This window comes from Pocillopora verrucosa, chromosome 1 (genome assembly GCF_036669915.1).
Source record: "Pocillopora verrucosa isolate sample1 chromosome 1, ASM3666991v2, whole genome shotgun sequence".
Classification (NCBI taxonomy): domain Eukaryota; kingdom Metazoa; phylum Cnidaria; class Anthozoa; order Scleractinia; family Pocilloporidae; genus Pocillopora; species Pocillopora verrucosa.
This window is the reverse complement of record NC_089312.1, coordinates 34,320,656-34,344,021: the sequence shown is the minus strand read 5'-3', so window position 1 is coordinate 34,344,021 and position 23,366 is coordinate 34,320,656. Positions and strand designations below refer to the sequence as shown.

General features: G+C 37.7%; 1 protein-coding gene across 3 annotated transcripts; it reads right to left on the bottom strand.

The window, feature by feature from the left end:
- Positions 1-14,096: 14,096 nt before the first annotated feature.
- Positions 14,097-21,557, bottom strand: LOC131792290 (angiopoietin-related protein 7-like). Of its 3 annotated transcripts, none has more exons than XM_066172071.1 (3): positions 21,441-21,557; positions 14,853-15,254; positions 14,097-14,427 (listed from the first exon to the last, which is right to left on the bottom strand). In XM_066172071.1, the coding sequence occupies exons 1-3, from the start codon at positions 21,550-21,552 to the stop codon at positions 14,141-14,143; spliced, it is 801 nt and encodes a 266-aa protein (XP_066028168.1). In that variant the 5' UTR covers positions 21,553-21,557; the 3' UTR covers positions 14,097-14,140. The 3 variants fall into 3 exon arrangements, 2 of the variants coding, with proteins under 2 accessions (XP_066028168.1, XP_058965651.2); XM_059109668.2 differs by lacking the exon at positions 21,441-21,557 and adding an exon at positions 15,406-15,519; XR_010718737.1 differs by lacking the exons at positions 14,097-14,427; positions 14,853-15,254 and adding an exon at positions 20,898-21,291 and having other exon boundaries at positions 21,441-21,532.
- Positions 21,558-23,366: the final 1,809 nt, after the last annotated feature.

Below are 23,366 nucleotides of genomic sequence, written 5' to 3'. Positions count from 1 at the left end.
AGTCCGATAAAGATAACTATCGTCCCATTTCTGTCCTGCCCACGGTCAGTAAAGTAATTGAGAGAGCTGTTCATTCTCAACTTTACGGCTACCTTGACTCCAACAATCTGCTTGCTGTGAACCAGTTTGGCTTTAGACGTGCAAGATCTACCGCTTTAGCTCTAACGCAGTTTACCGATGAAGTGCTAAGTAATATGGATAAAGGTTTAGTAAATGGTGTAGTTTTTATTGATCTGAAGAAGGCCTTCGACACCGTTGACCATGTCATTTTACTCGGGAAGCTCAAATCTCTAGGATTACGCAGCAAGAATCTGGAGTGGTTCCATTCCTACCTATCCTCTCGTTACCAGAAGACTGTGATTGGTCAAGCCTCTTCTCCTGCGCGGAAGGTTTCCGTTGGTGTTCCTCAGGGATCTATTCTCGGTCCATTACTATTTGCCATTTACATCAACGATCTACCCAAGGTCCTTCGGAACACTACGGTCACCTTATTCGCTGATGACACTGCTATCTACTGCTCTTCTCAATCAGCCCGTGACCTACAGACCATGTTGAATCAGGATCTAGACAGGCTAGCTCAGTGGCTCTACGAGCATAAACTTACACTAAATATCTCGAAGTCTAAATTCATGCTCATTGGCGGTCCAAGGAAACTTAACACCTTAGAAGAATTCACATTAATAATCAAGGAGAAGGAGTTAGACAGAGTCAATTCGTTCAAGTATCTGGGCGTAATTATCAATGAGAATCTGTCTTGGACTGATCATGTGGATTACATTAAGACCAAAGTGTCTCAGAGGCTTGGCGTTTTACAGAGAATAAAACATCTTCTGCCAAGAAATACAAGGGAACTCTTTGTAAAAGCCATGGTGCTGCCAATCCTTGATTATGCAGATGTGACTTGGGGGGATAAATCCAACACCACTCTGATGAACAAGATCCAATTACTCCAGAATAAAGCAGCTAAATTAATTTTAGATATGCCAAAGCATTCATCAGCAACAGAAGCTCTTGATCTACTTGGTTGGGATACATTGGAAAAAGGGCGAAGATCACATCGTCTATTTTTGGTTTTTAAGTCCTTGAATGGACTAATTGATTGGAATTTTAATTTTAATCATTTTAAAGATATACATGATTATAACACTCGTTTTAATAACAACATTTGTAAACCACAATCAAAGCGTACATGGGGTCAGCATCGGTTTGTTTGTCATGCAGTAGATGACTGGAACGCTCTCCCAGACGGCATTAGGAACATTTCCGATTTTTCAGTTTTTAGACGTCTTGTTAAAAACATGTAGTCTCTTCTATTGATTATACCCTTTTATCCTATTCTTGATAACCATATTTATATTTTCTGTTATCCTTACGTTAGATTTATGCAGGGCCTCACTGAAAACCACACTTTGTGACGTGGGCTCCCTGTCAAAAGATCTTATTTATTATTATTATAAAGTCGTCGTGACTTGTACGTCAGCATTGACGTTACCATGGCAACCGAGTTTTGAGAGCCATATTTTCCAAAACTTGCTGTTTTACTCATTCAATTATACCTTACACTGTTCTCATACGCCGTCAAGAAATGCAGTGTTTATATTGTGATTCCGTGACTGGTCGACTCCCCAATATCACGTTTAGTCACGAAACAATTCGTCACGCGGAGTCTCCGGTCGATAGAGTTTAGCGTTTCAAAATGGCTAAAATTCACCCAGTTTGGCTTTTCTATCTCACTCTTTAAGTAAAAACGCAACTTTGCAACTGTAAAACCTACAAGGATTAAGAAAAATTAGTATTTGGGGATCCAACATCCACTTTCATGGATTTCGAAACTGGAACTGAAACTTTACACAATTACCGCCGACCCACCATGAAAATTCCTTAACTTCGATACCGCCTTATAGAGATTTCATTCAATAACCCAAGCTAATTCCCAGGTATGTTTTAGATGTATGTCTAAATGTGGGATTTAAATAGAATGAAGTCAATTTGGAGTTATACCACATGTGCAATATTGCCGTCGAAAATCAATAACAAAACGGAGTTTTTGTTATCCATAAAACCTATTCCTCATTTTTGAATAATTTTTGCTCGGTGAGTGTCGCTTTTGCTCTAAAAGAATCTTCTAGTAAAAGAAGAACAGTGATTCTGTTGAAATAAAGTGTCCAAATTTCTCCGTGCGACTTTGTTTGCGAACGAGAGGCAAGTTGATGTATGCAAATTTCACGTAAATGATTAGCCAATTTTGTGACTCCGACCACAAAAACCGATATTCTAATTTTTCTAAAAAATAAAAAGCTTTTGGCGGGAACAATCCACATAAGGTATTTTATCCACCTAAAAGCTATTTATGGACAAAAAACGAAAGAAAGCGATTTTTCAACTCTTGCCACGAAATTAAGATTTTGGTCGATATTTCCTGACCATCGCTCTTAAATAGAAAATTCCTGGCCGATTCACGAGAAACGAGATGTCGGGAACCGAGCTAGTCCACCCAGATACACACAGATATATACCGAGAACTTGGAAACCTGGCCAGCCCGGTGAAGAGGCCCCAACACCAACTGGGCATTTTTAGGATCATAATTTCTCAGTTAATCCTTTTGGGGCGAGAATAATTGATGATTAAAAGAGTAGATGATGTTAGTTTGTCCATACCCTAATATATGTAGAAATTACCGTGAAACACAGAGAATTAAGAGTTTAATACCCCTTATGTTATATACTGCAGCCACGTAATTAGCGACATTTGATTCACTGGGAAAGTCTAGAGCGACAGTTGGAAAAGTACAGCCACTCTGACATTTTTTAATGATGACCTAAGACTGTTTAAGACTGACATCGATTAGCAATTGATTTCTGATTATTCCATGCAAATTATCTTGATGTTACCACTCAAGAATATATATTCTCTCACTTGACATTACACCGGTCCCTTCATGGCTGGCTACAGATACTATTAATTAACCTAAGTGCAAGATTGGAATTACGTTTCCATTATAATTAGCGGTTTACTTGTCATTTACGGTGAGTTTACATTGTTCTGCAAAAATAAAACAAATAAAACGATCCAAATAGGGAAGCTCTCTGGAATTTTGTCTTTTTAATTCTTTATCCGGTGGTGCTTTTGATAACACATTTCACTCCTTTAGAACAAGTCTCTGTAAGAATCAAACAACTTGGGAAATGAAAACTATCAACCCCCTTTCAAATTTTGCATATAGTTAGGCACTCGGGGGGGGATGCACAAAACGGCCTTTTAAAGGTCGCAGCACTCTTGTTGCCATGGTAACAACGGCTGCTTGTTCGAAGCTTGGGGCCTCATTTTCAAACAAAAGCGTCGCAAAAAAAGAGTGAAATGTTTATTTCTCTATCTCAAGCTAAATAGAACATTACAATTGGCACTTCTACCATACATAGTGACATCATTCGTCTTCACTGGATTTATTCATTTTTCCCTGGGAGTGAATTTGAACACACCAATAGATTATTTATCTCGTTACAGTTTCGGTCATTTTTGTTGACGGTAAAATAGGGAAAACGTTTATCTGAATTTCTCCAAAAGTACACCGATTCAGGAACTGAAACTACCCACCTAGCTGGTTATGATATTTTAGTTTTTAAATATGTAAAAATCTCTGCTAGTCTGCCTCTACTTTTTATAGGGGCAATTGGCGAAAGAAGCTCAAAAATCAGATATGGCATAATTTGGCGATGTTTACATCTAATGTTCTCAACAAAAAATGTTTCAGAAAAATGAAACATGCAGGAATTTAAAAGAATGTTATATTATGAGTAATATCCCGAAGAGAAATCTCGCCTCTGGTTGTCATCTTTTAAAAAACAATGATCAACCTTCATATACCTCAAATCGTGTGCATATCATCCAGATTCCGAGTGCTGTACCTTCTTTCATGGGAATTTGAGTGATCCGAAGTCCTCTGAAGATACACCGTTATACTTGTATGTCATGTATGTCATTTAAAACATGCTGAAGTCAGCTGATCTACTCGAAACTATTCTCACACCGGTCATTTGTCATAAACATGTACGTTGTCACGATGGCGTGACGCTGTATTTCTCCATGAAGTTTCTATCGGTCGCCCCACAGAAGACGAGAAATGGACGATTTTCGATATATCAGCAGATTTCCGCCCAATCTAAGTAAAAACAACTAACAAAAAATAAGAAAACCTCAACTGAACGCTCGTAAACACTGAGAATCTGAGAGCAGAAATCACAATTTGTCAGCGGCAATGCTATATGTAAAACCCAGTCGCCACAATAGCAAAAAACAGAAACTTTATCCGGTTAATATTTAATTTCACTCCTTTAAAGGAGTTTGAGGTCTCCGTTGCCCATTGAAATTGTGCAATCTCCGTCATTGACCTAGTAGGAATCCCCAGGGAACATAACACTCCTTTCTTGAGTCTTCTTTAAGTATTACGTCTTCTTCACTCCGATTTTATTGTACATGATAACTTTGGTTTACCATGCAATAGCAAACGGAGCATTCGGTCAATCTACTCAAAATAATTGAAGTGGGTTCGTTTCTAAAGAAACTGTGGTGCATGCGTCGGTTGGAGAATATAACAGGGTAATAAGGTATCATCATCAAACTTGACGTTTCGAGCGTTAGCCCTTCTTAAAAGCGTTATTAACTCAGTTGATAATACTTAATTACTCCCAAACTTAAAGGCAAAAAGTAAATGGTATAGAAAGGTCGCATTTTTCGATGAATCGTGAGTTTATTGTTCTGACTCGCAAAAGATAGAAAATATTTTATCGTAAAATATTTTTTGTGGCTGTCCTGCGTGCGCACGTCCATCGCGTTGAACTTCCTCTGTTAATTCAAGAAATGACATACAGAAGCAATGTTTCAAAAATCCTTCTTTAAGAGTATTTCCGGGAAATAGAGTTGCCTTCGACCCGTAGAATAAATAAAAGGTCGAGCAGTTGAAATTGATCCAGTCTACAACTGTGCATCATCATAGAATATACAGCTTCAAGGTTGGCGAAAAAATTTTATCGTATAGTGTCTGCTTCACAAAGTCTTAATTTAAAAAGTTCTGATCATTTACTCGCTTCTATTTTCTTTTACTTAACCTCTACAATTTTGTCTTTCTTTGCTTCACGCTCTTTCCCTGTTGCTCTAAATCAAACCAACCAAACTTTAATTATCATTATTTTTTGAACAGCCAGGAACTGTGCTGAGGTTTTCAAAGGCGGTCAAAGAATCAGCGGTGTTTATACAATCTATCCTGATGACAAAGCTCCCTTTGATGTATATTGCGACCAGGCAATAGCTGGTGGAGGATGGACAGTGATACAGAAGAAGTTAGCAAATTATCGTTATCATCAGCCTCAATACCATCACAAGATTATAGATGACTAACGTTGTAAATCTTAAGCAAAAAATTGACCCATTTTTCCTCTACTAATCCTGTTATTTACTCATCACCTTGGCCAAACGACTGTATTTACTGCAAGTCTCTTCTGAGTCACGTAAATGCCTCTCAAACTGAGGAGGAATCACTGGCAGTTAGTCAATACCACAGTGAGACTAATTTTGTTTGTTTTGCTTTGTTTGTTTTTCAACACTGATGTAGCCGAGATCATAACATTCGATTTCCTTCTTCATCTTCTTGCTCCTTAATAATTAAGAGTCTAACGGCTGACTATATATTGATATCAATGTTCATTTCCCAAAATTTATTTTGTATAGAGAAGAGAGCCAATCGTGACTCTATCAGTCGTCATAATGGCTCCTAGTTTGTTACCTGGGATAAAGATCCCGCTACAAATAAATGCAGTGGAGGTTGGTGGTACAATGTCAATTCTGCTTCAGGTCAGGATTCAAATCTCAACGGTGTTTATCTGCGTGGTAAAGAGGGCAGGATCTATTGTTCATATTTAGATCTCAGCGACCCTTATAACAGTGCTCCAACAAGAACTGAAATAAAGATCAGACCCGTGGACTGTTCTTAAACTCTTTCACTAAGTAGTTTGTGTACGAAATGTAATTGCGTGGAGAGGGTTGTAAGAAGACCTCTGCACGGTTAATTATGCAATCTGGTGGTGCTAATCTAATGTTTTATTTGTTTTGAATGAAGTATGAATACATTTTACGACGACAGTGATAGGAAAGAGGCAAATAAGTTAATACAGCCGCACTGTTCTTCATTTGTATTCAAGTTTTTGCCCTATATGCAAATTTATTGTAAATGTAAACATTTGTTTTGCACTGTTTAAAACGAGACTAAATTTCAGTGAGAGATGGTAAATTATTTGCTGTTGACAATGAAAATAACTAAATAAGCAAAAAAGGCTGTTGCGATGTAATGAATTTAATCTTTTGCACGAAGTGAGACAGCCATTCATAAATATTGGCAATGCGAAAGGAATTACATTATCGTTATCTTTCAGAAGTAAGCATAGTTTATGTTGCTGAAAAAGAAATTGAAGTGTTGGAATCTTCGTACAACTTCATTTCCTTACGGAAGTGTTTGAGTTCTCCTTCAGTCATGAAAAGATTAAGTTGTTACACTAACATATCCACCAGCTTGGACCAAAGATCTTAGATGTGCATGACTGTGCCTAAAACGCGTATGTACTCATTGGGTGGCTGACCACAATACTAGTGTATAACATCGTCTCTTTAAATTATAAAAGGTCACTATGTGGGAAATTGAGAAACGTGCAGGATCGAGAGATGATTGATGTCTGAAGTTCATTTTTTGATTGGATAAGGTGGTGTTTTATTTCACTTCAATGAATTTCAAAGGTGAATAATTATTTAGAAAAGAAACCATGTATAAGATCACTTTGTCATTGATTTATTCCCTATTCACCTTGAAAATCAATAAACTTGTTTGCGTAATTGATCCAAATTAGAAAGAATCCATACGATGTTAAAAAATCGGCTAAAACTGTAGCACTTAGCACTAAGAACCTCTGAGACATAGGGTGTCTACAAAACGAAGACCGAAGACCGAAGACCGAAGACCGAAGACCGAAGACCGAAGACCGAAGACCGAAAAACGAAGACCCTAACTTTTTTGCCCGAATAAGGCACGGACAGTTAAAAAACTAACCCAAAGCGTTCCTCAGCACAAACCGATGTGAAATTAACAGGGGTCTTCGTTTTGTAGAAAAGCCCCCCTAAATCTACAAAACGAAGACCCTTGCTAAAACGCTTTGCCAGACCCCTGGGAAGGAAGAATCTATTATACGTTGCCGATTTCAACCGCGCGCGACAAAAAGGGGTGCATCAGTTGTCTAGACTGATGCGGTTTTAAATCGCAAAGGAGGCCAGCTTAGGGGGTGCAGGACTTGTACAGCATTAAAGTATTTTTGTAACACGAGGTATTTCACAATTTCTAGCTGATCTTAAGCTTCCCATTATGTAGTAATTTTACGGCATGTAGGAAATATTCAGTACTCTGCTTAATACTAGGAAAGTTACTAGAGATAGTAGCATTCACAATTTGTAGTGGCAGCAGCAACATTGGCTATTAGCCTGGCAATTTTACTTATTCTCAAAAAGGCAAAGGGAGTGAAATAAATATTTGAACTAACGTCATGGTTGATCATTTATGCCGTTCAGTAGCAGGACAGGACATATCATCACTTTCCGTTATCCTCGTTCCTCTAAACAGTGTTCGTGCGCCCTAAGAAACAATCATTTTCAGGATCAAAACAGTCGTTTCAATGAGCTTCAATGAGCTCTGCTTTCATTTTTCACCTGGTCCGCACATTGAACGCATCCGTCTATCCACCTAAGGTTCGCGTTTTTTTCGTACTTTCTATAAAGCTCGCGGCTAATCAAAATGAATAACACTTAAATTGACTTAGACAATGGATGACTTATTCCGCGTTTACATAACCTCGTCTAAACACGAGCGGGGCTGGCTGAATTCGTGAAAGTTGGCAAATCCAAGAAACGGTCAGAGGGACTAAAGCGATATTCCTAATTTTTATCAAACAAGAGGCTACACGGAGCCCATATTCTGGGCGAATTTGCAGTTCAGAGGGAACGAATTGAAGGTCTGGCGGTGTTTAGCAAAATCGTTGTTGACTGCTTTTCATTGTTTATTTAACGTGGATAGTTATGGAGATTGAGGGCCAGTTCGCATACGCGAAATTTTGTTTGTTTTGCAAAAAAAATCTGTCAACGCGAGACCGATTGCGAACGATTTGTTTGACCCACCAAAATTTTCGCAATACCGTCAACTAGCTTTGGAGCTTTGGAGGCCTACAATTTTTTGTCGGGCGAGAAAATCTATTGTTCCATGAAAGATACCCTTCAACTTGTCATCATATTTCGTAATTGATACCAGGTTAAATGGTATTATGTACGAGTGTTTTCTCATTGAACGTAGCCTCTTAAGAGTGTTAGTAAGTTGTCGATTGACTCTCTTCCCATTTTCAAATGTCTGCGGAAAAAGGCTTCAGGGAAGTTACGCTGGTGCATGTGGATTTCGAACCAGGATTCTATAGGTCGGAAAAATGTCCAATACGGGTGAAAACGACAGCGGCGTCGACGTCTGTTGAGCAGCTGAGTTAACGTCTCCATAACCCGTACAAGCCGAATCCTTCCCAACAAAACCAGAATTAATTGTTGACTAGCCACAATCAGGTTTTGTATGGCAAGCAAACAATAAAGGAGGGCCATTAAACATATCGCGGGGGTATTTTGCTTTGCGATCAGTCTTTGATCGGAAACGACTTAAGGAAACGCACTGTCACGAAATCTCGGTAACTATTTCGATTGATTGACATTTGTGGTTACACAAATAATTCGCACGTCTCAAGTGCGAACGCTATTACGAAAACAAAAAATTCGTTGTTACAAAATTTTTATCACCGTCAGAAGTTTGGAAGATCATCCCATAGGCACAGTGGATATCCCTTGCTTGGGGATTTTGTCTGATTGCTGAAATTTTGTCAACAGGACAGCGAGCTTTGTAGAGTGTAGACAAGAAACTCTTCACATCATAGGATAGAAATTCTATCCATCCGCAAGACGTAGTAGCGATGCTTATTGGCGACGGAAACATACCAAACTGGGTGTCAGGAGAATATCTGTCTAGTTCTGGGATGATTTTATGACTAACGTTACCAGCGTCTTTCAACTCAGTGGTTAACTTAGTGTTGCAAAGGGTGAGAACGGAAGATGGATCTTGTCTATCTTTGTTCTTAACATGATCGTTTTTTGGGGTAAGCTTTCTTAAAGTGGCTTTCGTTTCTTTGTTCGAGCGATTTCTCAAAGTCCGTATCAAAGCCAAGTTGATACGTTCGCCATTATATTTCAGCCACCAGTTGGAGAATGCTGCTTTCATACTTTTACCAACATGTGGAGAATCTGGTAAAACCGACAAAAATGTGCGTCTCAAAGGCGTTTTTGAATTACATTGTATGTTGAAGGAGAGGAGAGGAGCACATCTAGAAAACTAATATTGTGCCCCTTAAAATTATGTATAACAAAGGACTTGAGATTTTAATAAAAAAGTAAAGGAAAAATGACAAAATAGCTCAGAAAATTATAAAAGAGATAATGTTTCATTAGTATTGAGCAAGGTACCAGCGCAAAAGTGCTTTTGTAAACATTTTTTTAGATGGTTTGTCTCTAATGGATTGCAGAATATCGTTCCAAAAGAAACTTCCAATAATGCTGGGGCAAAATCTCCTAAGATTAGTTCGAAATAAAGGTATTGCAACTTGATTGGATGATGCACTGCGGATACTGTAATTATGTAGTTCAGATACTAATGAAACAAGGTCAACGTCCGAGTCCACTTCGTCTACCCTTGACCTTTTGTTAGTTTCTACTTTCTCGGCTTCACACGTTCGCTTCACTCCAAACATGTTTTTTTTTTTTGACGCACGGTGATGTTTTAGAGCTACATCTGGAGTAATGATCTATGGCAACAAAAAATAAAAAAGACGTTAGATCGAAACGTTACAAATAAACGTAGATTTCTTGAACTACTGCATGTATTGTTCTCAATTGAACAAGGGGCTTTGAAACATCTGACTTCTTAAGAAAGATGTTTTTTCTTCTCGTCACGAGCGTGGGACAAAGAAAAAATTCAGAGTCCCCAACTCCTCCTGGGGACTCAGAATTTTTTTTCTCTTCGTCCCACGCTCTTCACAAGACGAAAAAATATCTTTCTTAATTCTTTACCGAGCTCATAACTTACCATCTCTAATATTTCTATCTGATTTTTCTTCTAAAAACACCCCTTGGTTTCATCAGTTCTTACATATTTTTGTACTAAACTTTTTATTTGGCTTTAGGGTCCTTTAGATGGAATCATAAATGCTACACAAATTCCTTTTCTAACTGTCGTTTATTATAGCTTCCTTGTACGCTACCATTTAATTAGTACTACAAACAGAGACAGTCAAAACAATGACCATAGATTCGATGGCAAGAATCCAATCTTGAAACGCCCCCGGAATCAAAATTCCAAAATCTTGAACTCTGGATTCCCAACTAAAAATATGCTGTGTGGTGCTACCATGGATTTCGAATCACTTTTCAGCAATCGTAAAGTAAATATCGACTTACGTCAAAATAGGCGATGCGTCCTTTCGGATCGCTGTCGTATCTCATCTGGATATTTTGTTTACAAGTACCACACAATATTTTTCTTGGCCACTGTACAACTTTCCTCACTCTTTTTTACGGTCCTTTACCTCGACCAGACATTGCATCACTTCTTTCACGCACGTCTTTGCATAGATCTGTGTGCAACGTAACTGTCGAGAGCTGAATTTTGGTTGTAATGTCAAAATGGCAAGACCCAAGAATACGTCATGGGCTACGAATTACAATTTCAAGAAGATTCACGACGATAACTTTTCTATTCGATATGCATCTATAGACTTAAATATCTATACAATCACCTTCATTCAAGCTCTTCTTCTCTTCCTCTGAGGGATCCTCTGGTTCCGACTGTGATACTTTTGTTGGTGTGGGTCGCGTTGGTGTCAAAGTCTTGTTAGAGGAGTTTTCCGTGATAACAGTTGTGGGACTAGTTTTGGAAAAAACAGTTCTTATAGGGTAGACAATAGCTATAATTGGAAGGAAAAAAACCAACATGGGTCTTGAGATAGTGTTTTGCAACTTTTGGGATGAAGAGTGTTTAAAAACCTCTTTGAATAGCTCTCTACATATTCACTCCTCTATCCTATTTGCGTTTTTCCTATTTAGTTCTTAGGTATCGCCGTCTGTCTTTCTCGAGGTGACTGTTGTAAAAAGTATTCAATTAACATTCAAAGCAAAATAAATAAATAACTCGCGTTGAATTTTATCATTGCCGTTTAGAATGGATGGGAATTCTAATTCAAGCTGATGGTCCGTTTCAATAACAGCGTTCTGCTCTACCATCTTTCTTTGCTTGTCTGTTTTTAATAATAAAAACAACAAAATATTGGCGTAAAAACAGGTCAATCATACTTTCAAATGAGGTAAACAGTAAAACGGTCAAAAAAACTTACCTATTCAATTGTAACTTGACATTCTCAGCCAAAGCTGGTCTTTTTGCTGTTTCTCTGATGTCGGAACATTCACTAACAACGACATAACGGGGATTGTCAACTTTTTGACTGTTAAAGATTAAGACAGTTATAGGCTGTCCGGGCTCCATTTGGTTTGCTTGAAAATTTTAACTGCCCAAGCTTCGACACAAACATGAACAATAGTTGCAATTTCCAAACCATGCTTTCTTTTCTTAGGATCAAAACTCATCGAGCGTTTTAGAGTCTTTGGAGGTTTGAGAGATCGGATTCCACCTCTGCCAACAATTCTCGGTCAATAACGCGGCATAGACAGTCTCATAGTTTGTCCACAGACGTGTTGTCCTTTTATCTTCACCGAATTTCAGCCGTAGGCTATGGCGTACGAGCCCGAGAAACTAATGTATGTAAAACCAAGCCCCCTCTCCCTCCCTACCGATAGTGATTATTAGTCCCAAACAAACCGGAACAATTTGAGTGGAAGCCCGGTTGTATTCGTATTTAGATCAATTGGTAAATTACTACTTTGTCAACGGATGTTTTCTCTCTCTCTCCAAATATCATCACAAGAGCACGCCGGTGCTAAAGAGTGAAAGAAGAGTGTGACAAATCTTCTTTATCACCCCCTCCACGCATATTCAGCGTACAAATTTCCCATGGCTTTTTTTTTTCCGTCGTATGTTCCTCGATATTTTGACTCTGTGTAGACTGACTCTAGAAAGTGATGACTTATTCAAGTTATTAGGGATTAGGGTATAAGAATGCTAACGTATTTAAAAAAAACCTACCAAATGCCTTCTTTTAGCTTTTTTAAAGGGTTTTTTTCGTTTCTCTGAACCCGGCATCTAAATTAACACGTCTCACAGTAGTTCTCACCACCTTTTCCCTCCTCGAAGTAAAAAACAAGGCATTTGATCATGCAGTTATCCTGACGAGTCTCACTCATTTTTACCACGCACTGGTCTTTGGCTGGCCGACAGTATGTGTGGTATAGGTCCAGAGGTCAAGTAAAATATAAACGAATACGGCCTGTGGTCAATCAGCACATGTCGTCAAAATCTAGAATAAACTGAAAAAAGAATACACTGCAACACCGGAAATAATTTATTTAACCGAAAACCGTCGGTTTGAAATTACAAACATCGTACACCGTAAGGTTTGAGATCACCGCCACACCGCAATACGAGTTTTTCTTCACCGCGATACCGCATCAAAAAAACGGAGTCAACATCACAACACCGCAAACCCCCAAAAATCCTCTTGAATGAAGTCGACTTAACCTAATTATAATTAATGCCACTGGGAAGAACATTTTTAAAAGAAATGAAAAAAAGTATGGTTGCTCCATCCGTTGTCACGTAAATCTCAACTGACTCGGACATATATCATTTACTTGTGACGGAAAAGTGTCAAATCCGTTACGCACTAAGTAAGTTCGCACGAACTCCATCATACTTGAATATAAATTCAAAAGTTTAATCATGTCGGGGACTTAGTCTTCTCTGATACTAAAGAGAAACTAACAGACCCTTGCGCTAGGTATTGTCATTTAGCCCCTGCCGTGACCTGAACCTATCTTTCTGTCTCAGCAAGATATCGAAATCAACATTGTGAAACTTTTTACAGAAACTTTTTCATTCAACGAAGTTCAGAACAAAAATTGTTCCTCAAATCTGACAGCTGTCTAACATCTGATAGCATGCTGTTGCGGGGATTTATCTGACAAAGTGATTATCGACCAAAAGAATAATCAAACTTTGTTTGGACCCTTAAAGTATGGATGCATAATGATTTGACTTGATGAGAACTCTTGCTGTAGCCTTGGCCTTGTGAAAGAATTAGAAAAACACGCTTAATAAAAAAATAAGTATCCTAAAGGCCACAAAACAGGGATAGATTGGCTGAGAATATTTTGGTTTTTTTCCATGGGCTATATTTAGAGCCGATTTTGTCACACCTCGTCGATTCTGTCTAACTGGAGCAATTTCGCAAATTGTCAATTGATTTCAAGGTCAAGCGATCAAGCGTAGTCTTTCATAGTTTCAAGCTTACCTGAGCACATCCTTGTCACAACGGGGCAAAATTTTACCAGTAATCACAACAACGTTAAAATTTGTTATCCAACCTTTGGATATATCAGTTTCTCTAATAAATGTTAAACAGATTAAGGAGACCAGTATTCTACTAAGAAATTGAAGTAAACAAAGTTTTTGATAGTTTCGCTCTTGGTTTGAGCAATTTAATATTTATTTCTGAAAGATGAACATGTCGCGTTATTCTAACTTAAAACAGCAAATAGTTCACCATCTTCTGTTGAAATTCATCTCTACTTAAATAGTGGCAACGAAGGATACAAAATTTACAGCACATTTGCATAAAAGTAAAAGCTTTAATATTGTTATACAATCAAAACACATCACGACTGTATAAACTTATTTGCCTCTAACATATCATTGTTTTTATAAAGTGTATTTCTACTTCATTTCAAGCAATCAAGCATTTAAAACAAGCATTTTAATGCTTGGTTGTACATCACCAAATGGTTCTATGAATGCTTTAATTTACTCCACGTATTGTACCATACTCACCGGCCCTGCAATCACATTTTTTAAACAAACTAATGAGTAAGTGAATTTGAAGAAAAGTTCATAGGTCTGATCTTCATTTCAGTTGTCTTGGGAGCACTGTCAACAGCACTGTCGGGAACTAGCCTTGCCCAAGAGATCTTTGCCGATCCATCATCATTATAAACAGCGTTGAGATTTGACCTCCCAGCGCATTTCCCATCGTACCACCAGCCTCCTCCACTTTTTGACGCACATGGAGGACCAGCGTGATGTTTATCAAAGGTACCAAACTTGAGGCCATTATGATGACTGAGAGAATCTTGACTAACAGTCATGTCTTAAAAGATAGGGAAATGGAGAAAATATGCATTTATATCAATATAAGCCCGTAAGATACTACTCTGTAGAGGAGCGAAAAGATTGGAAAAATATGTTATCATCACGACCACCTTAAGGTTGAAAAAAAAAAAAAAAAAAAAAAGCAAAACGAAACAAATACGGAACTTGACCTAGTGTGGTCTTGAAACACTTCCATTGAGTCACAAAGAGGCGAGCCGCTCTATCAGTGTGAGAGGCCTTTACATGACTTAGACTAGACACGCTGTGAACAGAGTCGTTTGGCAAACGTGAATTGCAAATAAATAACAGGATTGGAAGAGACTGAATGGGTCGAAATGTGGATAGAGACCTATAAAGCCAGTTACGTATAATCATGATAAAAGTGAAGCTGCTGTTAACGTTGATTCAGTGCCTTGGGCTTACTTGTAAGATTTCCAAGGTTCAGCTTGTATTTCGCTTCCTCGTCTCCAATTTTAAGCCACGCATATTCAGCGTACAAAGTGTTTCTAGAAACCAGTAGCTTCTTATCGTTTACCCCAAGAACTATTCGAAGCCTGTTTTCTGTCTTATTCTCAGTCAAGCGGCGGATCTTCTCCAATCCAAGCCAATATTCACCAACGAGGAAATTACCGAAGCCATGCTTGTAGTCATCCCAGGTGCGGTTAAAATCAACGGAGCCATTCAGTCTCTTTTGGATCACTGTCCATCCTCCACCAGCTGTCGACTGGTCGCAATATACATCAAAGGGAGCTTTGTCATCAGGGTAGATTGTATAAACACCGCTGATTCTTTGATCAGAGTTGTAAAGCTCAGCACAGTTCTTAGCTTTTAAAGATGTCAAGAAAATAGTTTGGTCTTCTATTAGAGTATCAATTAAAGAGTTTAAAATAGGGAAAAAAAACAAATGATATAGAACCAAGTTAAAGAAACAATACAGTGGCTATCACAATATAAAAGAGAGCGAATTCCCACTTACATTTCTCAAATCCAACAACTGAAGATAACAACTGAATCGCGAACAAAAGTGTCACACTTAGCAGCAAAGTGGGCATGATGCAAATATTTTTCTTCTCCGACCTTAAAGCATGAGATTTCATGCACACAATTGTAGACTGAACAATTTACAACTGCTCAACCTTGTATTTATACCCAACTATTGAAAACTCTGAACGTAATGAGAAAATGCTCGAAGACAATTGTATTCCCCGGGAATCTCCCCTCCTAATTGTGAAGGATGTTTGAGACATACCACAAATGTAACTCATAATCAATTAACATAAGAATATCGACAAAATATTTAAGTGGTAGGAAGTGTGAAGACTGCTAATTTGTTCTTATTTGAAGATGTCTCCTTTGCTTGTTCAAACATCAAAACCAAAGAAATTCTTGTTAAGTGAAATAAGCTCCTCTAAGAAAAACTGATTAGCAAGCCAAATTCTAAAGCGAAACCTCGTCACTCCTTGAATGGAATTAATTGTTCCGTCAAAATCAGACGGTGACTGTTTTAAACAGTAATACAGTTTAAAGAATTGATATATGTTGACGGTCTCATCAAAAAGGTCACGAGGAAAAATTTCTATCAATTTCATTCATAGGTGATCGCATAAGTCTAAGAAATAACGCTAAAATTCCCTAGGTGAATTGAAATCTCTACGTGTCCCGTCGTTATGTTTCTGGCGCATTCTTACGAGTTTACGGAAATCAAGCAGCCCCCGCAGCAACCGTTCTTACAAAAATATTTTCTTTTATAAAACCAAGTGCGTCACAAGCTCACGTTTCGAAAAAAAGGAAACGCGGGATCCTGGATTCCAAAAGCTGGATTCTAGATTTCAACGCCCAGTATTCCGATTTCCACGAGCAAAAATTTCCTGGATTCCGGAATCCGGATTACCTTACATAGGACGAACGGAAGTTCCCCGTGCTGTTCCTTCCTAAATGATTCCTCTAGTAACACCGAGTTTCACAACGTATGACGCTTTCATAAATTCATCGTTTGCTTTTTCTCGAATCGCGAGCCTGGAACGCCTGCGATAAAACAAATTAAGAATTTGAACAATAAGTGCCTCAGGTCAGAAAATGTTCATGGAAACCACGTCAGTGGATGCGGCGGAAACTAACTTACACAGTCTTTTTTCTGGATATGATAAATACAGGTGAATTTAAAGATTGATTTAATCACATAAACGGTATGAGTTCATTAAGGCATCAAATATTCTATCAAAATCAGGCTATGATTGCATAAAACAGATAACAGTTTATAGAACTGTTGTATTTTGGCCATTTTTTGTTTTTGTTTTTGAAAAGACCACAGGCGATTCAATGTTAGGATCTTAATTTACTGCGAATCTCACTCACAATTGCAAAATGAAAGCGTGAGTCATTTTACTGTAAGCTCTCAGGTGAATTGCCATCTTCAAAAGATGTGCAGTCATCATCTTTGGGGGACATCAACGTAAGAGTCAGCGTGACTCTAACAAACCATGTAGCCACAGCTCTTGAATTTTTTTATATGTATATATCCATATAAGAATTTGGAAGTACTCGTAGCCAGAACGTTTTCATGGAATGTTTCCGCCTTACTGAAAGCAGCTTCAACAAAATTACACAGTTGAGTCTCTCATTAGAATAAACACAGGTAAACTGAAAGGTTGACGTAGTTTTTAAAATAGGCGATGCAAGAATTTAGAAAAGTAAGGTGCATGAAACTAGTAGTTACACTGCTTAATTCAAAACGTTCATAAGTAAGTCTTTCTATGAAATTCAAACCGTTAAAAACTCGGAGCTATCATTAAGCAGCTTGTTAAGACTGACATCGATTAGAAATTGATTTCTGATCATTCCATGCAAATTATCTTAATGTTAACACTCAAGGATACATATTCACTTGACATTACACTTTCATGACTGGCGACACACACCATTAATTAACCTAAGAGCAAGATCGGAATTCCGTTACCATTATAATTAGCGGTTTGCTCGTTATTTACAGTGAGTTTACATTGTTCTGCAAAAATGAAAAAAATTAAAAGGATCCAAATAGGGCAGCTCTCTAAACCTTTGTCTTTTTAATTCGTTATCCGGTTAATATAAATGTTGCGTGCTTTTGATGACACATTTTACTCCTTTAAGGAGAGGTTGAGGTTTCCGTTGCCCATTGAAATCGTACAACCTCAATCATTGACCTAGCGGGAATCCCCAGGGAACATAACACTCCTTTCTTAAGTCTTAAGTATTACGTCTACTTCACTCCGCTTTAATTGCACATGATAACTTCGGTTTGCCATGCAATAGCAAACAGAGCATTTAATCAATTCACTCAAAATAATTAAAGGGGGTACGTTTCTAAAGAAACTGTAGTGCATGCGTCGGTTGGAGAGTATAACTGGGTAATAAAGTATCATCAACTGAGTTAATAACGTAAACTGGCCACCGTTAAGAGTTCCAAAGTTGACGTTTCGAGCGTTAGCCCTTCGTCAAAGCGTTATCAACTCATTCGATAATACTTAATCACCCCTAAACTTTAAGGCAAAAAGTAAATAGCATAGAAAGGTCGCATTTTTCAATGAATCGTGAGTTTATTGTTCTGACTCGCAAAAGATGGAAAATATTTTATTGTAAAATATTTTTTGTGGTTGTCCCGTGTGCGCACGTCCATCGCGTTCAACTTCCTCTGTTAATTGAAGAAATCTCAAAGGTGATTACTTATTCAAGTTATGAGGGTATTAGAATGCTAACATGTTTAAAAAACCTACGTAATGCTTTCCTTTAGCTTTTGAAAGGCTCTTTTCGTTTCTCTGAACCCAGCATCTAAATTAACACTTCTCACGGTAGTTCTCACCATCTTTTCCCTCCTCGAAGTAAAAAAACAAGGCATTCGATTATGCAGTTATCTTGACGAGTCTCACTCATTTTTATCACGCGTTGGTCTTTGGTTGGCCGACAGTGTGTGTGGTATAGGTCCAGAGGTCAAGTAAAAAATAAACGAAAACGGCCTGTGGTCAATCAGCACATGTTGTCAAAATCTAGTTTCTAAAAGAGTTAAAGAATAAACTGCAACACCGGAAATGGTTTATTTCACCGGACACCGTCGGTTTGAAATTACAAACATCGTACACCGTAAGGTTTGAGATCACCGCCACACCGCAATACAAGCTGTTGTTCACCGAAGTACCGCATCCAAAAAGAAAAAAAAAGAGTCAACACCGCAACACCGGAAACCATCATAAATCATTTAGAATGAAGTCGAGGTAACCTAACTATAATTAATGGCAATGGGAAGTTATTTTTAAAAAACATTAAAAAAAAATATGGTTACTCCATATAGAAAAACCTTGGCTTTAAGTCAGGGAGCTGCTGCATAACGTAAATAGATAATCAGACATCAAACCCTGCAAATCAAGCGACCTTACAAGTTTGACCTCCCAAAAGTTGCGTTCACAGAGCAGAAACACATTTGAAAAGGATGTATTGAAACGGCCAACCATTAAGCATAAACATCTATATCCCTTCTTCTCTGTATCTATTAATTCATACTGTTCGTTTTTAAACCATTTAGGCGAACAGAAAAATTACTAGGAAGTTCCGAATGGCAAGGGACTACAAAAGACGTTTGAACTTGATTTCATAAAAAAACAAAAACAAAAACAAAAAAAGCAATCTAAACACACGGACCATCTGTTAGCTGTTTTGTGCATCTAATTTACCTAAAGCTGCACAGCTATTAGATCTTCTTAAGAAATGATTTAATGAACGTCAGTCGGGAATGACAAAGTGATCATCGACCAAAGAATAACCAAACTTTGTTTGCATCCTCCAATTATGGTTGCACTGTGATTTGACTTGCTGAGAACTCTTGCTGTAGCCTTGGCCTTATAAAAGAACTATTAATAGAAAAACACGTTCAATAAAAAGATAAGTGTCCTAATGGCCACAAAACAGTGATAGATTGGCTAGGAATATTTTCGTTTTTTTCCAAGGGCTATATTTAGAATCGATTTTGCCACACCTTATTGATTCTGTCTAACTGGACCAATAACGCAAATTGTTAATTGATTTCAAGGTCAGGCGATCCAACGAAGTCTTTAATAGAGAATTTACCAAGGACCGGACCAAGTTTCGAGCTCAGCTGAGCACATCTTTGTTCACAATGGGGCACAATTTTACCGGCAATCACCACAAGGTTAAAATTTTTGATCTAAGCTTTTGGATATATAAGTTTTTCTCATAAATGTTAATCAGATAAAGGAGACTAACATTCCACTGAGGAATTGAAGTAAACAAAGATTCCAATAGTTTTGCTCCTGGTTTAAGCAATTAAATCTTTATTTCTGAAAGATGAATAATTAAGTAAGTCTCCTCACCATCGCCAATATTTTTAAAAAGCCGTTCTATTACATTTGAAAATTTACTTCTTTACATCTCAATAGCTTCAAAGCTGGTGTTCGTTATTCTAACTTACAAGTTAGATAGTTCACCATCTTCTACTGAATTTTATCTTTAATTAAATAGTGGCAACGAAAGACACAAATTTGCAGCAAATTTGCATAAAAATAAAAGCTTTAATATTTGTATACAAACAAAACACAGCACGACTGTATAAACTTATTTGCCTCTTACATATCATCGTTTTTATAAATGCATTTCTACTTCATTTCAAACAATCAAGCATTTGAAACAAGCATTTTAATGCTTGGTTGTACATCATCAAATGGTTATATGAATGCTTTACTTTACTACGCTTATTGTACCATACTCACCGGCCCTTCAATCACATTTTTAAACAAACTAATGAGTAAGTAAATTTGAAGAAAAGTTCATAGGTCTGATTTTCATTTCAGTTGTCTTGGGAGCACTGCCAGCAGCAAGTTTACGATCTAGCCTTGCCCAAGAGATCTTTTCCGATCCAGCGTTGAGATTTGAGAGCCCAGCACATGTCTCATCGTACCACCAGCCTCCTCCACTTTTTGACGCACATTTAGGACCAGCGTGATGTTTATCAAAGGTACCAAACTTGAAGCCATTATGACGACTGAGAGAATCGTTACCAACAGTCATGTCTAAAAAGAAGGGGAAATAGAGAAAATAAGCATTGATATCAATTTAAGCCCGTAAGATACTACCCTGTGGAGGAGCGGAAAGATAGGATAAATATGTTATCATCTCGACCACCTTAAGGTTGAAAAAAAAAAACAAAACAAATTTGGAACTTGATGTAGAGTGGTCTTGAAACACTGCCACTGAGTCACAAAGAGGCGAGCCACTTTATCAGTGTGAGAGGCCTTTGCATGACTTAGATTAGACACACTGTGAACAGAGTCGTTTGGCAAACGTGAATTGCAAGTAAATAACAGGATTGAAAGAGACTGAATGAGTCGAGATGTGGATAGAGACCTATAAAACTAGTTACGTATAATCATGATAAAAGTTTAGCTTCTATTAACGTTGATTGTCTTGGGCTTACTGATAATATTTCCAAGATTCAGCTTGTACTTCGCTTCCTCGTCTCCAATTTTAAGCGACGCATATTCAGCGTAAAAAGTTTTTTTAGGAACTAGTCGCTTCGTAGCCTTTACCCCAAGAACCACTCGAAGCCTGTTTTCTGTCTTATTTTCGGTCAAGCGGCGGATCTTTTCCAATCCAAGCCAATATTCGCCAACGAGGAAATTACCGAAGCCATGTTTGTAGTCATCCCAGGTGCGGTTAAAATCATCGGAAACTTTCAGTCTCTTTTGGATCACTGTCCATCCTCCACCAGCTGTTGTCTGGTCACAATATACATCAAAGGGAAGTTTATCATCAGGATAGATTGTATAAACACCGCTGATTCTTTGATCAGAGTTGTAAAGCTCAGCACAGTTCTTATCTTTTAAAGATGACAAGAAAATAGTTTGATCTTCTATTAGATTATCAAGTAAAGAGTTTAAAATAGGGAAAAAACAAATGATATGAAACCAAGTAAAAGAAACAATACAGTGGCTATCACAATATAACAGAGAATGGCTTCCCTCTTACATTTCTCAAATCCAAAAACTGAAGATAACAACTGAATCGAGAATAAAAGTGTCACACTGAGCAGCAAAGTAGGCATGATGCAAAGTTTTTTTCTTCTCCGACCTTTAAGCATGAGAGTTCATGCACACAATTGTAGATTGAAGAATTTACAACTGCTCAACCTTGTATTTATACCCAGCTATTGAAACCTCGAAACGTGATAAGAAAATGCTCGAAGACAACTGTATTCCTCGGGAATCTCCCCTCCAAATTGTGAAGGATGTTTGAAACATACCACAAATGTAACTCTTGATCAATTAACGTAAGAATATTGACCACATATTTTGAGTCGTAGTGAGTGTGAAATAAACTCCTATAACAAAAGCTGATTAGCAAGCCAAATTCTAAGGCGAAACCTCGTCATTTCTTAAATGTAGTTAAAGAATTAATGTATGTTGACTGTCTTATCAAAAAGGTCACGAGGAATAATTTTTTTTTTATCAATTTCATTCATAAGTATCGCATAAGTCTAAGATATAACGCTAAAATTCCTAAGATTAATTGAAATCTTCAGGTGTGCCGTCACTATTTTCGTGACGCATTCTTACGAGTCAACGGAAATCAAACTGCCCCCGTAGCAACCGTTCTTACAAAAATATTTTCTTTTAAAAACTCAAATGCGTCCCATGGTCACGTTTCGGAAAAAAAGCAAACGATAAATTCACGAAGGCGTCACGCGTTGTGTGACTCGGTGTTACGAGAGGAATCGTTAAGAATTTCAACATGTTATAAGGAATAGTATGGGGTACGAAATACGGTCGATTTATAACGATTTCGAAATATAAACAGTTTACACGTAAAATCATTAGAAATTAGTCACATCATGTGTGTTCGTTGTAGTTTCCGGCTTTCTTTGCTGTTAAAGCTTGTTTTGCCATCACTGTTATTTTTGTTATAAGACGGAAGTTCCTTATAACGTATTAAAATCCTAAATGGTTCCTCTAGTAACTTAACATCGAGTTACACAACGCATCACACTTTCATGAATTACTCGTTTGCTTTTTCTCGAATCGTGAGCCTGGAACGCCTGCGATAAATGGACAATTAAGAGTTTCAGGTCAGAAAATATTCATCGAAACCACGTTAGTGAACGCGGCGGAAACTAACTTACACAGCGGTTTATTTTCTGGATATGATAAATACAGGTGAACTTAAAAATTGATTTCATCACATTAAACTGTATGAGTTCATTAAGGAATCAAATATTCCATCAAAATCAGGCTATGATTGCAGAAGAAAGATCACAGGCGATTCAAGGTGAGGAGCACAATTTCATGCGAATCTCACTCATAATTATAAAATGAAAGCGTGAGTCATTTTACTGTAAGCCCTCAGGTGATCTTCAAAAGATGTACAGTCATCATCTTCGGGGTACATCAGCGTAAGAGTCAGCGTGACTAGAACAGATCCTGTAGCAACAGGTCTTGAATCTTTATATATATATATATATATATATATATATATATATATATATATAGGAAGTCTGCAAGTCGATTTTCGCGTGGAACAGTGCTCAATACGTTGAAGCAGAGCAGGATAAATATTACGAGAGGAAAAAAAGGGACGTAACTACATTTCCCGACAAGCCTGTTTCGTGAATCGCTTCACTCTTCAGGGGTTTAAACCCCTGAAGAGTGAAGCGATTCACGAAACAGGCTTGTCGGGAAATGTAGTTACGTCCCTTTTTTTCCTCTCGTAATATTTATATATATATATATATATATATCTATATCTATAAGAATTTGGAAGTACCCGAAGCCAGAACATTTAATGGAATGTTTCCGAGTCACTGAAAGCAACAAAATTACACAGTTTTGAAAGGTTGATGTAATTGTTAAAATAAGCAAAGCAAAAAATTTAGAAAGGTAAGGTGCATGAAACTGATCG